We start from the raw sequence: 18,323 nt of genomic DNA, 5'->3' as shown, positions 1-18,323 counted from the left end.
ACACCCTGAACGCTCGCGCAATAACATTTCTCAAAATGCGGCATTTGTTACATTCGTTCAGTTTCTGAACACCTTTTTAGGGGAATTTTGTTTTTCGAAAAATGTTATGGTCTTGCCCGTCTGTCTGTTCCTCTTCTAACTCGAGAACGAAAAGAGATAGCGATGTGAAATCTTCACCAATCGATTTCTACGAGTTCAAGGATCAGTGCTATTGAATGTGAGCCGGATCAAAAGTCTGGTTTCCGAATACGAGCTGAGTGGAAAAAAATTCCCCCACTGAAATTCGCATGCGATTCCTCGTATCTTGTTTTTTGTAACATAACAATTAAATGACCAAGTTAAACGGTACTTTTCTCATGTCGTGCTTAAAGATCACAGCAACATGAGCTATGGCCCTATATAAATTAGTAAAAAAAGCTGGACGCGAGAGAAAACGCGCACAAAGCGTAATGTTTAATAAATTTGGTAAAATTATATTTATGGGATAGCGGTAAAAATGCTCTCATGAATATAAATTTCTTTAAAATTGCCGGCAAATATATTCCGTGTTGCATTCATTACTCAAAATTATTCACTTGCGTAAAAAGTAGTGCTTTAAATTAGAATAAGTGTCAGCGACAGAAGTAGGGGGTTGATTTATAATATTGTAATCGGAAAAGTATTGTGCCCGTTTTAAAATTCTAAAAACGGCTCGCGGGCGGTTCACTAGCGACCCCATTTTAAAAACGCACAATCGAATTGATATTCATTTTGTCAAAAGTGATAAAGGATCTCCGCTTACCTGTACGCATTAGCTTGGAAAATGTTTCCCACATTTCTAATACGCCGACTCCATTATCGAGATCTCCCTTGATCAGCTCATTTTGAATCGTTTCCATTACCATCATTTCCGTTTCCCTTGCGATCTCCTCCAGGTGCCTCGTGTAGTCCACCTGAAAAACGCCTTTATAAATAAAAGGAGTAAAAACTTTCAGACCGAGTAAAACCTCCGAAAGTTAATTAAGCCCTAATTTCTCACACATTCCCTCAGGAAATCTTTATTTTCTTAAACTTTCCGAGATAGTTTCGATTGAACTTTCGTCTCTAAGTTGTTATTTGTATCGTTTTCTAGAACAAAAAGTTCCTTTACGGCGCTATATTTCATAACGTTTTCTGTTATTACTGCGGGCAGAAAAATTCATTACGAATCCAAACGTAACACTTCGTCCATATTGCACTAAAAAAATTATGGACCTAGAAAAATGGCGAACAGGACCGAATAATGGATAAAATAGTGAAAGTATGATTAATAATGAACATTTGAAGCCATATTCTGAACATCAAAGGCTAATAGGAAATTAGTATGGTCTGTGAAATTAGTTACTTGAGAATTGTAATTACAAGTAGCGACGAAACAATTACGGAAACAGATACTCTTTGCGGATCTGTGCATGTGACACGATCCCTTTGAATTATCTCGCTTGTGTAATAACAGCAGAGACCGATATTTCCCTCAACCCTTAGATGATGCGTGGCTAATAGCCTATACGCACATTTGACCTAAAAAATAAACTCATAAAAACCAAAGGAAGAGATCTTGATCGTGCTTCATAATCGTTTCGGGCATACACCATCCATCAACGTCGGAAACTTATTGTGAAAATACAATGGCGGCCTCGGATCACTAGCGGAAGCGGTAGTTAGAAACAATTTTCAATCGAGACATAAATAAGAAATGAATCAAAGTGCAAGTAATTTATTTGTCTCGCACATTATTACCGAACGGAAGTGCTTCAGTTTTCCTTACCTCTCCGCGGCGACAACAAAATAATTGAAAATTGGTATGACGCGCGAAAAATGCATTAAAAAATCATACAAAAGATAATGAATCATCTCGGCTATAAATCATAAATGAAGGAAATGTTCTAACAAATAAAATGAGGTCAAAACATTTTTGAGTACATCGTTCATTATTTTAAAGTTAAGCAATTAATCAACACAAAAAGGACACGCTAACGATTTTCAGAGCTTGTCCAAAATTGTTGTTTACTGACCAAATTCTTATTGAAAAATGTAACTCGTCATATACTCGTTTGGTTGCATTCCTCGGTAGCGTCTCGTGCTGTTACAACATGTATATGTGTTTTCTTGACAAAGGTCAAAATCCGAGAAGAGGCACACAATACTATTTTCTGCTAGTGAAATGAATTGAAGGCAATCAATTATATTGCGCTCAGGGTATTTAATGAATGCTTGTGGAAAATTTAAAGCTTCTTCCGCAATTTTTTTTTATTGAACACGCTTAATTAAGGTGCCCTCTACCAATTTTTGATTAAGTTCATGATCGTACCTGGAGGGCTTATTAGCGTCACGTAACGCACCAAAAGTAATGCACAATCCCTGGAGGGGTACAAACTCACATAACGGCTCGCCAGTTAACTTCTATTATTCAATGATACAGTGTTTTTATTCAATGCTTCTATCGCCAGTAAAAATTCACTTACCTGGCTAATAATGTAATAGTTATTTACATAAACTCGGAAAGTATAGTACTCGGTCTCAAAGGGGCATCGCACTTCAATATTTCCTTGACAGTAATGTGTCATTTTCCCGACGAGTTTTGTCAATTTTACCCGAAATCGTATTTTAATATAAAATTTCAATTTTCATATACACGGTGTCCATTTTTCGAGTGCCACTATGGGGATCTCGCTTATCTTAAGGGATAGACATTTGGTTAAATGAGGCCAAAGTTGCGAATTCTCGTGTTGAATAATAATCTGAAAAGAAATTTAAAATATCTTCAATAGTTTTGAAAATATCGCAAAAAAAAGAAAATTTTCGTTTTTAATTTTTTCATAGTAAACTAATCGTTCTAGACATTTCTAATTAACACATTATTTAGACACTTTTTAATGGAGATTTCGAATATGGCATCCCGTTTTCAATAACTTTTAAGATGACGGAGAAACAGGTGGCAACTTTAATTTTTCTTATGGGCGCCGTTTTCGATTTTGACATTTTGAGATTACGTCTTTTTTTCTCTTTACAACGATATATCACACAGGGTGGTTCAGTAACACATTTTTCCTAAAATTACAATTTTAATTTTCTGCGAGGAGTGCTTTGGAAAAACAAAACGTTCTTTTGTTGTGAACAAAAGGTTGACTTATTTCAAGTAGTGTAATTTACGTTTGTGCTAGATTTATTGCGAAAATATTATTTCTTCTTAAGTATTTTGTTCTAATTTGAATTATAATTTTCTTGCAAAACGAAGGTTCAATTATATTCAGATGAAAATCTCAACTCAACTAGTTCCCTGCCAATGCTCTAACCAGACAGATGGATCAAACTGTCATACTTTTGTTCACGATAAAAGAACGTTTTGTTTTTCCAAAGCACTCTTCCCGAAAAATTAAAAAGTGCCTGAATAATGTTTTTTTTCGATATTTTCAAAACTACTAAAGATATTTTTAATTTCTTTTTAGATTATTATTCAGCACTAAAATTCGCAACTTTGCCCCCATTTAACCAACTCTCTATCTCTTCAGGTAAGCGAGATCCCCATAGTGGCACTCGAAAAATGGACACCGTGTAGAACTTCTGATTAATGTCATTCTGTCACTGATGACAGATGCGGCCGGAAAAGTGACGGTGCGGCCGGTAAAGTGACAGGTGCGGCCGGTAAAGTGACAAGCGGCAGGAAACGTAGTCTGCTCTGCCTTTGTCATGGAAACTATAATGTCCTGGCATAAAATAAGCATGAAAATTAGGTTTCAGGACGATTTTGGGTAATAGTTACTTGTACAACTAGAGAAGAAAGTGGAGTTTTTCAACTCGAGTTCATGTATCAATTGAACAAGAGTTGAAAAACACTTTCTTCTCAAGTTTTACACATTATTTTTTCTGAAACTACAGTCAAAATTGAAAAATTATTGTGCACAATAATGAATTTAGTACTGGTATGTTTCAATTTTAAATGTCATTATTAAGATTAACGCGGCAACGGCAATTGTTTTTTACTTTCCTCACTAGAGAGGAAAATCACATTTTCTTCACACTTTTTAGAGACGAAAGTAGTTTGTTTCAGAAAAAATGCTATATTACAGAGCTAGCCGTGGGTAAGTTTATTGTTATAGGAAAGGGAAAAATTGCAAGATTGGCTATACGCAGCATACCTGATAAAACGCTGATCTACGAGACTTACATTTAAAAAAAATGCCAGGCGGCTTTGGTTTTTTTAACATATGAATCAATTCACAATTTTTTCCTTAGTACGAACAAACTGAATCATTTTCAGCCTCGTTAAAAAAAACACGTAATTCTTTACGCTGGATTCGAACGTTTCCCTAGCGAGCACTATAATTTTCCTGCAAAAAATGCGGATGGGGTTGATGTTACTAGACATTTGAGCGTAATTCATTTGTTTATCTACAACCAACGCAATAGCATACATTCATAATGCACTTTCCTTTAAAGCACTTGTTTCCATTGCAATAATCCTTGCACTCCTTAAAGATGCAATGTTGTCCCAATAAACATTCAACACCTAAAAACAATTTAGCGTGGCCACGAAGTAACGTATTCCAAAACATACCCCCCATAAGCATAATCAGCAACGCAATGGTGATAATAATTATCTTCGTACCCATTAGTACACTGTAGATACCACTCATTACAAAGTATTATTACAAGTATTTAAGACGAGGCGGATGCACTTTCGGCCGGTTGTTAATTTCCAATGAAGCGAGTGTTAATTTAACGGTCGATAAACAAATGAAAATCGAACCAACCTCTAGTCATAAATAAAACCGCAATAATGACGAGGTTATTGCTTATTATTCTGTAACCATGAGGATGATGAATGCCCGATTAACAAAAAATATGGGAATTGCGTATGGCAATCTATTATTCGTCTACTGTCATTTTTATGCGAGGAAATGCATTTCCGGATAACAAAAAAGTAAGGACGCTTGTAGCGAACATTCCAGAAATCTCGATAGACATAGACGTATTTTGTTCTAGAATGTTCGCGACTACTCGGAAACATTCGACTTTACTATATAAGCAAATTGGATTGCGTTACAAGAGAGTACGGAGTGTACCGCGCCGTTTTGGAGGCTTTCTATTGGCTAGTTTGAAATTTAGCTCCAATATGGCGACTGGAACCAACGACCAATCAAAAACGACCTGTTGTCGCCACTGTTCTTAATTGAGTCACTGCAGGTTTTTACCAGGGACTCGTCCCCGCGACAGTTGACTAAATTCTGGGAGAGGCCACTACGCCAGGCATGCGCCAAAGTATCAAGTATCAACAATACAAAATTTGTTTCGTATTCACTGTGCTACGGACAAGAGTATAATTTGAAATGTAACGAAGGGACAGACAGTTTGAACGTAATTTGCGAATCCATAACGATCTCTAGAACACAACTGGTCAATTGGGATTCATTTGCTTGGAATAAACAATGGGCGAGAACTAACGGACAGTCGAATAAACCCGCCGAGTATCATATTTAATTAAAAAAGAGACAACGGGGGTCTGATTTGTAGTTGCCGCTGCTTCACTTTTACGAGACAATTACACGTTCGCATCAAACTTCCGCCATTACGAAATGAATTAGTTCCATTTTTGTCTCTATTACTTTACGACCTCCCTAAACCCATTAGACTACCATGTCGTATTTTAATCTCGTCAAATATTAAGCGAAGGTAAATTTCGAGTAAAAATAGGACGATTTGCATTAATTTAGGGACCCTGTTGAAATTGCGCTAATAAATTTCTTATTAATTACTAAATGCAAACTCCACTAGACTAGGAAGTTTTAGTTGGAAAGCCCTTAGCTCCATTGTGCGAGCTTGTTGAGAGATGCCGTTAAAAAGCAAAAGACGCTTTTGAATATTAGATACTTGAGAATGTAAAGCTTTACCTACAAGCCACGCGACGACGTTTAACATTAACTTGAGAGTTTTATTTAGGTAACAGCTTTAATGATTTTTGGAAGACGTTTTAAGAACTTATTAAAGATTTCTTGTACGAGAGAAACCGTGAAAATTCTTCTCGGCACTTTTTATAGCATCTACCTTAAACGTAGGTAATTAACGACAGATTTCATGCATACTCTTAGGGGAGTGGTACTCAAAACATGAAGGAAAAGAAACGTTTGTTTAATAACAAGCGAACAATAAGAAAATCAATACGTGTGACTTAGCACAATTTCAACGACCGACAGCTAATTGCTTCATGTATCTTTGTTAATTAACGTGATACGAAAAACCAATTAATTGATCAATATTTCAGAAGAAGCTTTTAGAATGATTTAGGGCCAATCCAAGGATCGAAATGCAAAAATATTAACTCGAAGAAATAGAATCTAGCATGAGAAAGACTACCACTTCGAATTTTAGTTGCAAAAACTGAATTTGGTTACTTAAAGGGAGTAAGTAATTGAATTAAGTAGTCGGAGCTTGTCCCAGCATTTTTTGTGCACGCACGTAATTGATCTGGATTATATCGAGAACAAAAGCGCGCCCTCGTTTTTCCCTTTTGGCGATTTAACGTGTGTCCCTTTATCTAAGCCGCCGGTGACGTGGGGATAGTTTGCTACATCATAAATTTACCCCCAAAGGATTCTAAACGAGCCAATGGATATTTTTGACAAAATCCTCTCGTCTCCTTTAGCACGTGTATAGGTGTATATTATTGCGTGTCATAAAAGAACAACATTCCGAAAAAAAACTACGACCATTAATCATTCAAGTTAAATTATCTGCCAAAAAACGAATCCGGCGAAGTTTTTCAATAAGCCCGCCTTTCATAATCTGCCAGAAACTTTTCCACACTTCCGTTATGAATTGATTTTATTATTATATTACTTCTCTGTTTACAGGCGAACATTCATTTTAAAAAGCGGTAATATATTGAAAGATAAATATCATCGGCGGAATAATCGAGAGCGAGGTCCGTTTTATTAGATTCGAGAGTAAATGATGTTCTCTGCACTATTGTGCAAGTAGTCGTTCAATTCGGCAAACAAACTCCGCACAGGCACAGGCGCAACGTGCCTTATCTTACATTCCATTCTAAAAATACCTTTGCTAGCAATACAATATGAATAAACAACAAATTTCATTAAATGGACAAAACGTACAATTATTCATTTTTTGGGAAGAGTGCTTTGAAAAAACAAAACGTTCTTTTGTTGTGAATAAAAGGTTGTTATAATTTAAATTATAATTTTCTTGCAAAACGAAGGTTCAGATGAAAATCGAATTTTCTCAACACAACTTCCCTGACAACGCTGCAACCAATCAGATGGATCAACTGTCAAACTTTTGTTTAACAACAAAAAAAGTTTTGTTTTTCCAAAGCACTCTTTTCAAAAAATTGAAAATTGTATTTTTAGGAAAATTGTGATACTGAACCACCATGTGTGATATATCGTTGTAAAGATCTCAAAATGTCAAAATTCCGCAACAAATTCAAAATGGCGCCCATAAGAAAAACTAAAGTTGCCACGTGTTTCTCCGTCATCTTAAAAGTTATTAAAAACGGGAAACCATATTCGGAATCTCCATTAAAATTTATCATTAAAAAATTTAAAACGAGAATCATCACTTCGTTTTTTTGCGATTACTAAAATTACTAAAAAAACGGGTTATTTTTATATTGGAGAAAAATAATTTGCTGTAAAGAATACCACAATATTCCGATTCCTTCGGAAGATATGCCAAAAACAACAGAACATATACAAAAAAATTAAAAAAGACACTTTTTCATTGTCACTGTGCTCTACAAAACAACGTTGAGAGATTTTCAATACAACGTTTCGTTTTGGAGAAATCATCATCAACTTTATTTTTTTATATGGCCCGACGAATACGACGATGTACGGCAAACAATAAAAAAAAAACAAAAGTTGGAAACTGCTGGATTGAACAGGATGGTGCCCCCGCGCACATCGCCCTTATGATGCGAGAATACCTATCGAACAAATTCCCTGAAAAATGGAAAAGTGTATACAGAAGACAATGAATTTATGACTAAAACCAAAACTTCAAATAATTAGAGCGACTAACTTCTTTAACTGATAGGGGGAACTGTTAAAGTTGGATAGCCACATCGGTGTAGTTTTACCACATGAAAAAATGTTGATAAGTTATAAACCTATAGTTCAATATTAAGACATTAACAAATCCAACCCCAAAATTAATTGTATTAAATTAAGAATTATCCAGAAGCAACGTTGCAACACTTCCTTTTTTTTAACACATTTTCCTCTGTTGTCCCATTTTCGATTGCACTTCTGAATTTTTAGTTAAAATTCTCAAAACTTCTCTTACATTTTTATGCACCTTCGATATCTGTTTACAAAATTAATTAAACTTGAGCGACAAGTGCAACTCTCATCTACGACCGGAAAAAAACATGAGATAAGCTTTTTAAATATTACGCAAAAAGCTATAGTTAATTGTACAACTAGACAGAAAGTGAATTATTTCAACTCGAGACACATGAGCGTAGCGAACGAGAGTAGAAAAACACTTTTTTCTGAAATTTTACACATAATTTTTTCAGAATCTACAATCAAAATTGAAAGGTTATCGTATGCAATAATGAAGTTTGATACATAGCAATCTAGATGTGGGTAAGTTTCAATTTTAAATATCATTATTCAGGTTAACGCAGCAATTGTTTTCTACTTTCCTCACTATGAGAGGAAAATCACATTTTCTTCGCCCTTGTTACAGGCGAAAGTATAGTTGTTTCTGAAGTAGTTTCAGAAAAAAGATTTTACCGCAAAATAAGCTGTGGGTATACAAAAAAAATGCGAGAGTTTTATTTCCAAATGCGTTTTGAACGTTTAAAATTCAAGTGTCATAAACCGAATGCGTTACAAATATCGACTGCGATATGATAAAACACGTTTTGCCGGATGCGGCATGAATGTAAATCGTGCAATTGAATAAAAAACGAATTACCGCAGATCACGATCGGCCAAATTGGTTAACCCGTCTAATAATGTTTGGTTGAAATGTGAAAAGTTTTCAAATTGTTAATCAGCATACATCCGCTCTCGTCTTCTCCCTCGTGAGTATGATACCGTAATTAATGTTGGCGTAACTTCTTTTTGCAGTTCAATACGTTACTCGTCTCCATTAGCACGGATTTCCAAATGGAGGAAATACACAAAAAAGAAATTGTTACAATCTCTTTTTGCTCAATTATGATTCTTTTTCCTTAGTTATCATCTCAGCAAACACTCTAGTTTGTATTACAATTGGAACTAAAGCGGTAATAACGTACAAAATGGGGCCACGCACATCACAGCTTGTTTGTAGAATTTTTTCCAAGATGCCACCTGTTCTGTTCGATTTCTGTTTCGGATTGTCGTGTAAGCGTCCATATTTTGATATCTATCCCAGGACAGGGTTCTTAGAACTTAAACTCAAGGGTTGGTCGGTTGGTGGCGTCCGTGTCCGCTCATTCAGCGGTTTCTTGCCGCCGTTTTGCCGTGTTTATTAATAAATATAATGTTCTAAATTTACTTGTTTTATTGCAAATTAAACTCCAATTATTATTCCGCTAATGACTCTTTAATTTTAAAGCTCGCCGACTATGCGCGAACTACCCCAGTTCGTCGCATACATTTTGGCGACCGAGCAGGAACTTGAAGGGTCCGGCACCGTCCGTTCCGGAAACATCCACCACCGTTTATCCCCAAAACAACCACCGCGGGAAGCAAAGTCAGCATTTTTTCCTTGGTTTACCAGGCGTGGAATTAAAAAAATTATTTCTCCGTATTTTTTTTGTATGGTCATTTTTTTTAAGTTAAACATTACGCCGGACTTTGAAAATGGTTCAATAATTATGGAATTTAAACACATAAGTTCTGGTCTGTATATTTAATTTTTGAAAAAGAATTTTTTCTACTGATTCGAATTTTGCTTTATTTATTTCATTGTATTATTCGCTGCGTATAAATAAATACCAATAGTATATAGTGAAAAGTAGCAGGTGTAAATTTGACAACCGTATCCCGTAGTTAGAGTTCCGTCCTATTTTCCCGTCCCGGAGTTTAGTTTGTTTTAGGATAGCGTGCCGAAGAAAGGGAGGTGTGACGAAGCACCCGTTTTCCGCCTTGAGCTACCCGAAGTCATGACCACACCGTATATTTGTGGAGTCGACAGCTTTACCGAACACCCGGTATCTAGAAGGAAGTGTTTTAAGTTTGGCGCTTCGTTACTATGAAGTTTCTGAATTTACGTACTTGCACTAGCAGATGAAGGGTAAGTTTTCTGTTTATTTTCCCGCCGATAACGCACGTAAGTAGTGAAATAATCAGTTTTGCACCCTTTCCTGTAAGAATCTTTAAATTGTTTTTATCGCCACCGAAAGTTCTCTTGCCAGGGAAGAAGAGAGACAATCAAATTTAATAAGTTTTAGGTACGTTAATTACCGATTAATCGATTTTAGTTTTCTAGTGGTACACGAAAAACCAGGATAGAAACGTTGTTTACGCGTTTACAGATAGCAGCTTGCTATCTTGAACTCGTCGATTGCACTTAAATTCCAAGAGACAATTGGAACTTCGTTTGCCGAAACTTCAGTCCAGCAAATCAAGTGAGTATAATTAGTAGCAATTACTTTTAATGAGTTACAGAAAAAAACCGTACGTTTGAGCTGGGCTTTAGCTCAAAAGAAGCGCACTTAAAAAATTTGAAGTTTGATATCGTCATATCGATCCCATATTTTTCCGATATCGCGAGAAAAAAAACTCGAAATGGACGTTTCAATAAAAAGAAAACGCGTTATGAATTTAGATCTTTTTGCTTTTGATATTTCGCCGCTACGTTTTTGACCGCCGCCATTTTCTGGACCCGGACACCGTTTCCAGCAGACCAAATTACCGAAGAAAGAAGTATAAATTGGCTTTACAATACAAATTATTTCAATATATTGTTACAGAATAAAAAATAATAATAATAATAATAATTTAGAATACATATGATCCGGTTGCTCCGCTATTCAAGGGGTTGAAAAACTCACCCCCGTACATTATCTCGAGAACGGCACATAGTATCACGACCAAATTTACACGAGAGCTTGATAACAATCCCACATTTAATATTCAAGAAATACATCCCCGTGCGTGACCATCCAAGGGGTTGAAAAACTCACCCCCTTATATTATTTCGAGAACGGTACATATAATTTGTATTGTAAAGCCAATTTATACTACGGGCGTCTTCGGGAATTTGGTCTGCTGGAAACGGCCCGCTCTTCACAACGGTGTCCGACTCCTGGCTGCTTGGTGGTGTCCGAGTCCGTCCGTTCCGCCATCTGCCGCTACCGTGTTTATTAATGCATATAATTTGTATATTTACTTATTTATTTTAAATTAAACTCCAATTATTATTCCGCTAATGACTCTTTAATTTTAAAGCTCACCGACTATGCGCGAGGTGCTAGACGGAATCGAATGCAAAAAGAACGAACTAAATATCCTGAAAACTGTAGGAATAGTAATGGGCTCGAAAGGAGAAAGTGGCAGTAATAGCGCCTTTCAACATGAGTTGGAAAATGCGCTAAAAATCACCAGAATTCGAAGAGAACCATTTGGCTGATAGGCACAGTATGAAGGACCTACAGAACCTAAAGAATGTCAGGAATTGAAAGGGAAGATTTCAAAGAAGTTTAAAAATCTTGGGAATGAGAAAAGCTGTGAACGTAGAAGAATTGAAAAATCTTAGGTCTGAAGAGATCGAAGAATTGAAAGGTTCTGAAAACGGCACAGAGATGGAAGAATTTAAAGGACGTGAACGAACCAAAAAATTCGAAAAATGTGGAGAATCTAAAGCTTCCAAACTATTCGAAAGGTCTAAAGGATCTGAAGAAGGAAAACGAATGAGACCAATCGAAATAACGAGAAAAAAAAGACATTCCAAGTCAATAATAATAATAATAGAGATTTATTGCCCAACAGAACAGACATTCCAATTACAGGACAATACATAATAGTTAACACGCAATTATTTAGTGTAATAAGAAAAAAGAAAAAGAAAGAAACACAACAAAAAACTCAAAATCTTAACATAACTAAACAACAACAAAATAAATAAATTCATATTTAAAAAAAAAAACAAAATTAAATTGTCGACAAACTGCAAGTTACATTGTATGCATAAAAAATAGAGAGCAGGTGTAACGTGACATTTTCACTGTGACATAAACTTCGAAGCACGGCTGATATTTGAGATAAAGATCATGGTGAATGTCGCACAAACAAATAGGATTTCATGGATTTGAAGACAAGCTGAAAGTCCGAAGAAGAACTTGGACGGCCTAAAGTATTGTAAGATATGTACAAATACGAAGAAATGAGCAATTTTGATGAACCAAACATCTCTAAAAAGACATTGAAGAATCGAAAGAATTTGACGAATGAAAAAAAAATACAAAGAAAAATTAGATGAATTATAAGAATTGAAACGTTCAAAGAAAATTAAAAATGAGAAGACATCGAAGGACCCGATAAAGAAACAAAAGAAAAGAAAAATTCAAAGAAACAGACGAAAAGGGTAATAGCGCCTACTAACGAAGTCATGTGTTCTATTTGTAAGCTGAATGCCGAACGCAGAGTAAAAGGAAATTTGATCATACAACTTTACTCCACGTCATCGAACCAAAAAGAGAGTTCGTCCGTCGGCTTCGAGAAACCACCCCGCCATACAGCCAGCGACTTTCACGGATATTTTCACAGTCAAGGTACACTTATGGCAAAATTTGAGGTCTATGACGCGGTTAGCTGTTTAGCTATTGCATTATTGAAGATTAATGTACAGTATCATACCCCCACCCCTAGTCAGAGCCAGAAAGATACTGATTCAATTCTAGTCGCAACAAAAAGACAGCCGTCTGAGATTACAAATCCTATTTCGGAAGAATCGTAGCTTTCGACTCTTATATTAGTGGTGGAATAATGGCACTTCTACTTTCAATAAAAAGAAACGATTCCCATAAAATTCAATAAATGTTTATTTACGAATGTGTCGCCTTACAACAAGTGGCACACCGCTGGAATTGGAGATAAGCGCCCGTTACCCTTAAAAAAAGTAGGGGGGCCAACGTCCAGCCGATGTGAATAAAAAATAATCTAGTTGCATTAATTTGAGATTACACAACGCGTAATAATTTACAGGATACGCTCAAGGATAACATCCGAGCCCGCTTTGGAAAACGGCCAGGAAAAAAAGGCGCAACTAATTGCAAACGCGCTCGTCTAACGGGGAATCTTAAATAAATTCGTAAGTATTCGGAAGAAAAAAAAATCGCACGACTCGAAGATCGACCTCGAGGGAAAGTTTGTCCCATCAATTTCGCCCCCATTGAAGAAAAATACTTTTCCGATTTAAGAAACAACCGCATGGGATTAAAGTTGGAATGGCAGCCGCAAATAAAACTTTTTACCAAATGAAACATATATGAGCGCACCTTCATGTATTCATCCCTGGAGAATGAGAATTGCGATAGAAGTTGCACATTACAGCATCCCTGCAGTCTTGTCGCGAACTTCGTGCAAAATAGATGCTAAAGCGCGCTTAAAATTACCGTACGTAAACGTTCTCGTACACTATTAATCTTAAGCACCTACGAAATGTGATTGTCTTAATAAAGTGCTAGATAAAAAAGTTGTGAGTTGCAAAACACTGCTTTTTTCGATGTCTTTTCTAAACAATGCACGATTAAGTTTGCTTTTAATCTCAAAAAGTTTCGAATTTTAGGCGTTGGCCTTCTTGAAGCAAAAAACAAACGATTTGCTTATTCTGACCCTACCAACTCATACGATTGCATTGAATGTACTCTCAATTTTTAAGGAAGTTACCGATGATTTAAAATAATCCACCAATTAGCATTAAAATCGGATTCGGTATTTAGACGCTACAAACTCGTACGGTTACCTTCGATCGAATCAAATTTAAATGAGCATTACTGTGGAGAAACAGGACCGAAAAGAAAACCAAGTAATGCAGTTTAAGTGCCTTCAAACAGAACGCAAAAAACTGAATATCTGACTTTGAAGTTTACTAAAACATCTTTGCAGTTTGACAACATTTGCTTGCAAAGTTTAGCTGTTTTTGTTCGAATCGTCTTCTTTGCAGCTTCAAAACCTTTAAACTTTTCGCTTTAAAGGCAGTGAGGGTTATTCAAAATTCGTTAGAGCAGCACGTGCTTCGATACATACAAAATCAGATATTCATAGAATCTGTATATTTATGAGATTTTCTGTGCGTATGTTTGACTTGACGCGAAATTTAAACGGATTTACAGATCCGCCCACTTCAAAATTGAGATCATACCCAGTGCTCTCGAAAATCATCCCTTCATTTTCCGCCAGTCAGGTTAGACCATGAGAAAAGCAGTGATGATGCAGAGCGCGCGATTATAAAGCATGTTTTGACGTAAAATTAGTGCCCGATAGTTTGGAAAAGAGCAGTAAAATGGCTGCCGGTAAGTATCACGAATCTCCAATAAATTATGAAAAACCATCTTTTGTTTTCCCTCAATCCTCCTCCGCGTAACAAGTGCAAATCCGCTATATTAACGGCAATTAAAAGCGAGTGTGAAAAAAGCTCGATTCGTGGAAGCTTTCTCCATAATCTTCGCGACAAATATTTGAACGAGAGGGTGAAAACACAGCGTAATCCAATTTCTTTCGAATGACGGTGTTTGGGATTGTAATTCTACAATGGAAATATGATAAATCTTCCAATCTCAGTGAACTTTTCAATTGCGATTTTTAATTAGAGCTTTAAACGATTAATCCACAAGAAACAGCGACGAAGCGCAGATGTTCGTAATCGTTAATAGGCTAGAAATTTCATTTATAGTTAATATGAATGAGTGATTAAGATGGTTACTAGCGCAATGCAGAGCTACGTGATTAGTTTCCTATTCCGCTATGGCACTTTAACTGGAGATGGACTCAAAAAGACGGAGCGGAAAGTGGATAACGCGTAAAATTTTATGGAAACGTGTCGAGAATAGCAGGGATGAAAATTTAATGAGTTTAAAGATAATATTTTAAGAAAATACGTAAGAAAAATCATTTTAAACTTGCTGTAACCGATACCAAACTTTACGACAAGCCCCATTCGGACGTGCTAGACTACCAAAGACATCGGATCACAGCTAAACTTTTCAAAATCGTGAAAAGAACCGCCTCCAAGTTGAAGTGTAATGAAACCTTACAGATCCATCATTACTGCCTTTTGTCCGCTCGTACGTTGTCATCGAACAAACTGTAACTTTTATGGTTTGTCTCGTTCAAACAATAAAGAATGCCCCTTTTTCCTGGAGCTTTCGTCGAACCTTCTCACATTGACCAAAAAATCATAGAAATCGCAAGAACAAGTTTATGTGATTTGCTGACGGCAAGTCTCATCCGATTTCCACTAATAATCGAGGAACTATCCCATTTACTTCTCCCATTGTGGAAGTAAGATTTACTTGAAATTCTAAAGTCGTACCGCGATCGGTCTATAAATGTATAACGCGATGAGAAAGCAATTTCGAAACGGTTAAAATATCCCACAGATGCAATCCATTATTTACACAATTACGTTCAAACGAAAATAATTTCGCATAGTGCAGCGCTTTGGCAATTAATTGCGAAATTCGTTTATCCAATTCGAATTTATAGAACAAAGCGAATTAATTTGGTTTTTGTTAAAAAATAAAGTTGTAGGTTCGTTAAAGCAATTTGTCGCCAGTTCGAGCGGAACACTTCCGCTGAACGTTTTTAAATCATAAAATACTGGGCTCTTCAATTAAGAATTAATTTACCATTAGCCATCACCTGCCATGATGCTTAGTGTCAAAAATCACGGTCAGTTTCGTGAAGAAAATCATAGTAATCACAATAAGTACAAATTCACTAAGCTGACCATGTATTATAGTATAATGTGTATATTACAATGGTTCCGATTGCAATTTCAATCCGATTTTCGGGTCTATATGAGACAAATACATCCGGGGAAAGGAAGTACAAAAACGAGAGACGATTGTAAAGTAAAAAAGGGAGATGGAAAAGACCATAGATTCATTAGCAAAAGAGGGCAGATGTGAAACACATGAGAAGAACCACGAAATATAATAGACAAAGCATGGGAAACGGGAAGAAAAGAAAAGAATATGAGAATGAAACAAGTATAAATTGTGAAAGCGCATTTTTTAACCGAAATAGCTTTTGTTTTACATCACTAATGGATATATTTCTTGCAGACGTCTTAATCGCCCTTTGTGAGTACCCTCTTCCGACAATCCGTTCTTGAGGTATAAGGGAATAGACCCGATCACGATACGAGGTCGAGAAGGAGGGCTATGGTTGGTAGAAATCAATTCCTTTCGTTGAGACCTTTCATTAGAGTACCATGAAGGATAAAACTAGTCCCCCCCCCCACCCCCCATTACTTACATTTTGATTCCAGGTTTTATACCTTTTATCCTGGGTTAAGTAAAAGTCAAATAAATACATCTCCTATGAAACATTAAAAATATAACTTACAGGGTGTTTTTTTTTGGTAGGTCCAAAGTTGCAGAACTTCATATTTAAAAGAATCACTTTTTTTAAATGGAACACCCTGTATATTTTTCTGTCATCATTTAGCTCCTCCAAAAACCTTCAACTTTTGATAATAATGTCCAATACCTATCTCTGATAGTTTTCGAATTATCTTGGTTTTCCTGAGTTTTATATTAATATCTTAAATAAGTTATATGTAATTTACATCTCGTCCAAAACGAAAATCATATCGATTAATTTATTGACTCACCCTGTATTTGGCGACGAAAATTTAGAATAAATGAGAAGATTTTGCTCTACCAACTTAACCAAAACGAGATTATGACACGAAGAGCAAAAAAGTTAGTTCATGTGATTTGCTATTATAAATAAACATTCTGCCCATTTTTGAGCATCATCCTGAAGTAAGTAGGAATAAAAAACAATTCTTACTGCACTGATAGGAGACCTATATCTATCAAACGAGATACCAACGAATTTTCAAGTGCCGAGATCTCGTCCCTCACACGGATGAACGAAAATAACGCATTTTATTTTAGGAAAAATGCACTAAACAAACGACAGACGAAATATGAAACGTCAAGAACAAGGGGGAAATACGTGAAATTAATGAAGAAAGACAAACTATGATGGGCGAAAGGACGAAAGCCAAAAGGTGAAAGACGAATCAGTAAAGATGATACTTGTGCGAATGAAATGGAGAGACAGGGAACAGGGAGAAACGATAGGCGATACTTCAATTATGCCATTCCATTTTAGGAAAGGATAGACGATACAAGATGCGAAAAGAAAAATGCGAAAGGAGAGATGAGTGACCAGGTTATGCATAGAAAAAGATTACGGACGAAAAACAAACGACGAATTAAATAAGGCGGTAAACGAAACATGAGAAGCGATAGGCAAGACTATATAAGAATCAAGAATGGCAAAAGATATGAAGAGACAAAATGCGAGAAACAAAAAACGGGGAGCAAAGGATGAGAAACGAGAAAAAAAAACAAGAAATGCGATAGCAAAAAAGGAACGTGAGACCACAGAATAATGACGAAACATGTTACACGAACCAGAAAAAATAAAACACGTGAGGATGGAGCTGAGCGAGGGAAGAAGTGAGACGAAAAAGGAAAAACGAGAGACGAGAGGTGAAAATAAGAAGCGGAAGAGAATTCTATTCATTTTAGAGACAAATCTTTGCCATACTTTTTGGCAGTTTCTCCGCTGTACATTTTAATATAATCAAATTAGCGTAATTTTTCTCATTTCTATCAGGTTTTCAGGCTATAATCCTTCAGGAAAGTTTATTTTTCAATTGATCTAAGGCATACCTCTACTATGCCAAGGTTTGTGTAATGGTTTTAAAATTATCCTTTTTACAACCCTTAGGCATATTCGGGATTTAAATAGGGCTCTAATGAAACTCCCATGTCAAAGTGATAGTTTTAAATCCAGTGCCTATGGTGAGTAGAGGTGTGAATTACTCCATCAGACCACTACTCCGCCAAGGTTTGTGCAGAACTGGCCATCGGCTCGCTCGGCACTGGTTTTTGAAATTGTCCTTTTTATAAACCTTCGGCTCGTTCGACATTTGAATAGGGCTCTAATTAAACTTCCACGTAAAAGTGATAGTTTTAAGACCTAGGCAGAATAAAAGTATGATTTACCCCATCGGACCTTTACTCTACCTAGGTTTGTGCCAAACCGCCTTCGGCTCGCTCGGCACTGTCATTTTTGCAAGCCGTGGTCTCGTTTCGGCATTAA

The 18,323-nt window shown here is 36.3% G+C and overlaps 2 protein-coding genes and 1 long non-coding RNA gene across 6 annotated transcripts in view; 1 reads left to right on the top strand and 2 right to left on the bottom strand.

Moving 5' to 3' along the window:
- Positions 1 to 18,323, bottom strand: part of LOC116171497 (midasin) — a 126,117-nt gene that overhangs the window by 36,770 nt on the left and 71,024 nt on the right. Inside the window, exon 16 of the mRNA XM_031488363.1 lies at positions 782 to 932. Within this exon, the coding sequence (XP_031344223.1) occupies positions 782 to 932 (151 nt within the window). The remainder of the gene's footprint in view (positions 1 to 781; positions 933 to 18,323) is intronic.
- On the bottom strand, positions 4,387 to 4,727 carry LOC116171501. Its single transcript, XR_004145459.1, has 2 exons — positions 4,577 to 4,727; positions 4,387 to 4,528 (listed from the first exon to the last, which is right to left on the bottom strand). It is a non-coding gene; the product is annotated as an uncharacterized LOC116171501 (long non-coding RNA).
- Positions 13,564 to 18,323, top strand: part of LOC116171500 (gastrin/cholecystokinin type B receptor-like) — a 52,555-nt gene continuing 47,795 nt past the window's right edge. For 2 of the 4 annotated variants that reach the window (XM_031488367.1, XM_031488371.1), the window contains exons 1-2: positions 13,564 to 14,004; positions 14,312 to 14,491. In XM_031488367.1, the coding sequence (XP_031344227.1) occupies positions 14,482 to 14,491 (10 nt within the window). In that variant the 5' untranslated portion in view covers positions 13,564 to 14,004; positions 14,312 to 14,481. The remainder of the gene's footprint in view (positions 14,005 to 14,311; positions 14,492 to 18,323) is intronic. The other 2 variants (XM_031488369.1, XM_031488370.1) reach the window with 2 other exon arrangements.

This window comes from Photinus pyralis, unplaced genomic scaffold (genome assembly GCF_008802855.1).
Source record: "Photinus pyralis isolate 1611_PpyrPB1 unplaced genomic scaffold, Ppyr1.3 Ppyr1.4_LG5, whole genome shotgun sequence".
Lineage (NCBI taxonomy): Eukaryota > Metazoa > Arthropoda > Insecta > Coleoptera > Lampyridae > Photinus > Photinus pyralis.
This window is presented reverse-complemented; position numbering and strand designations above follow the sequence as displayed.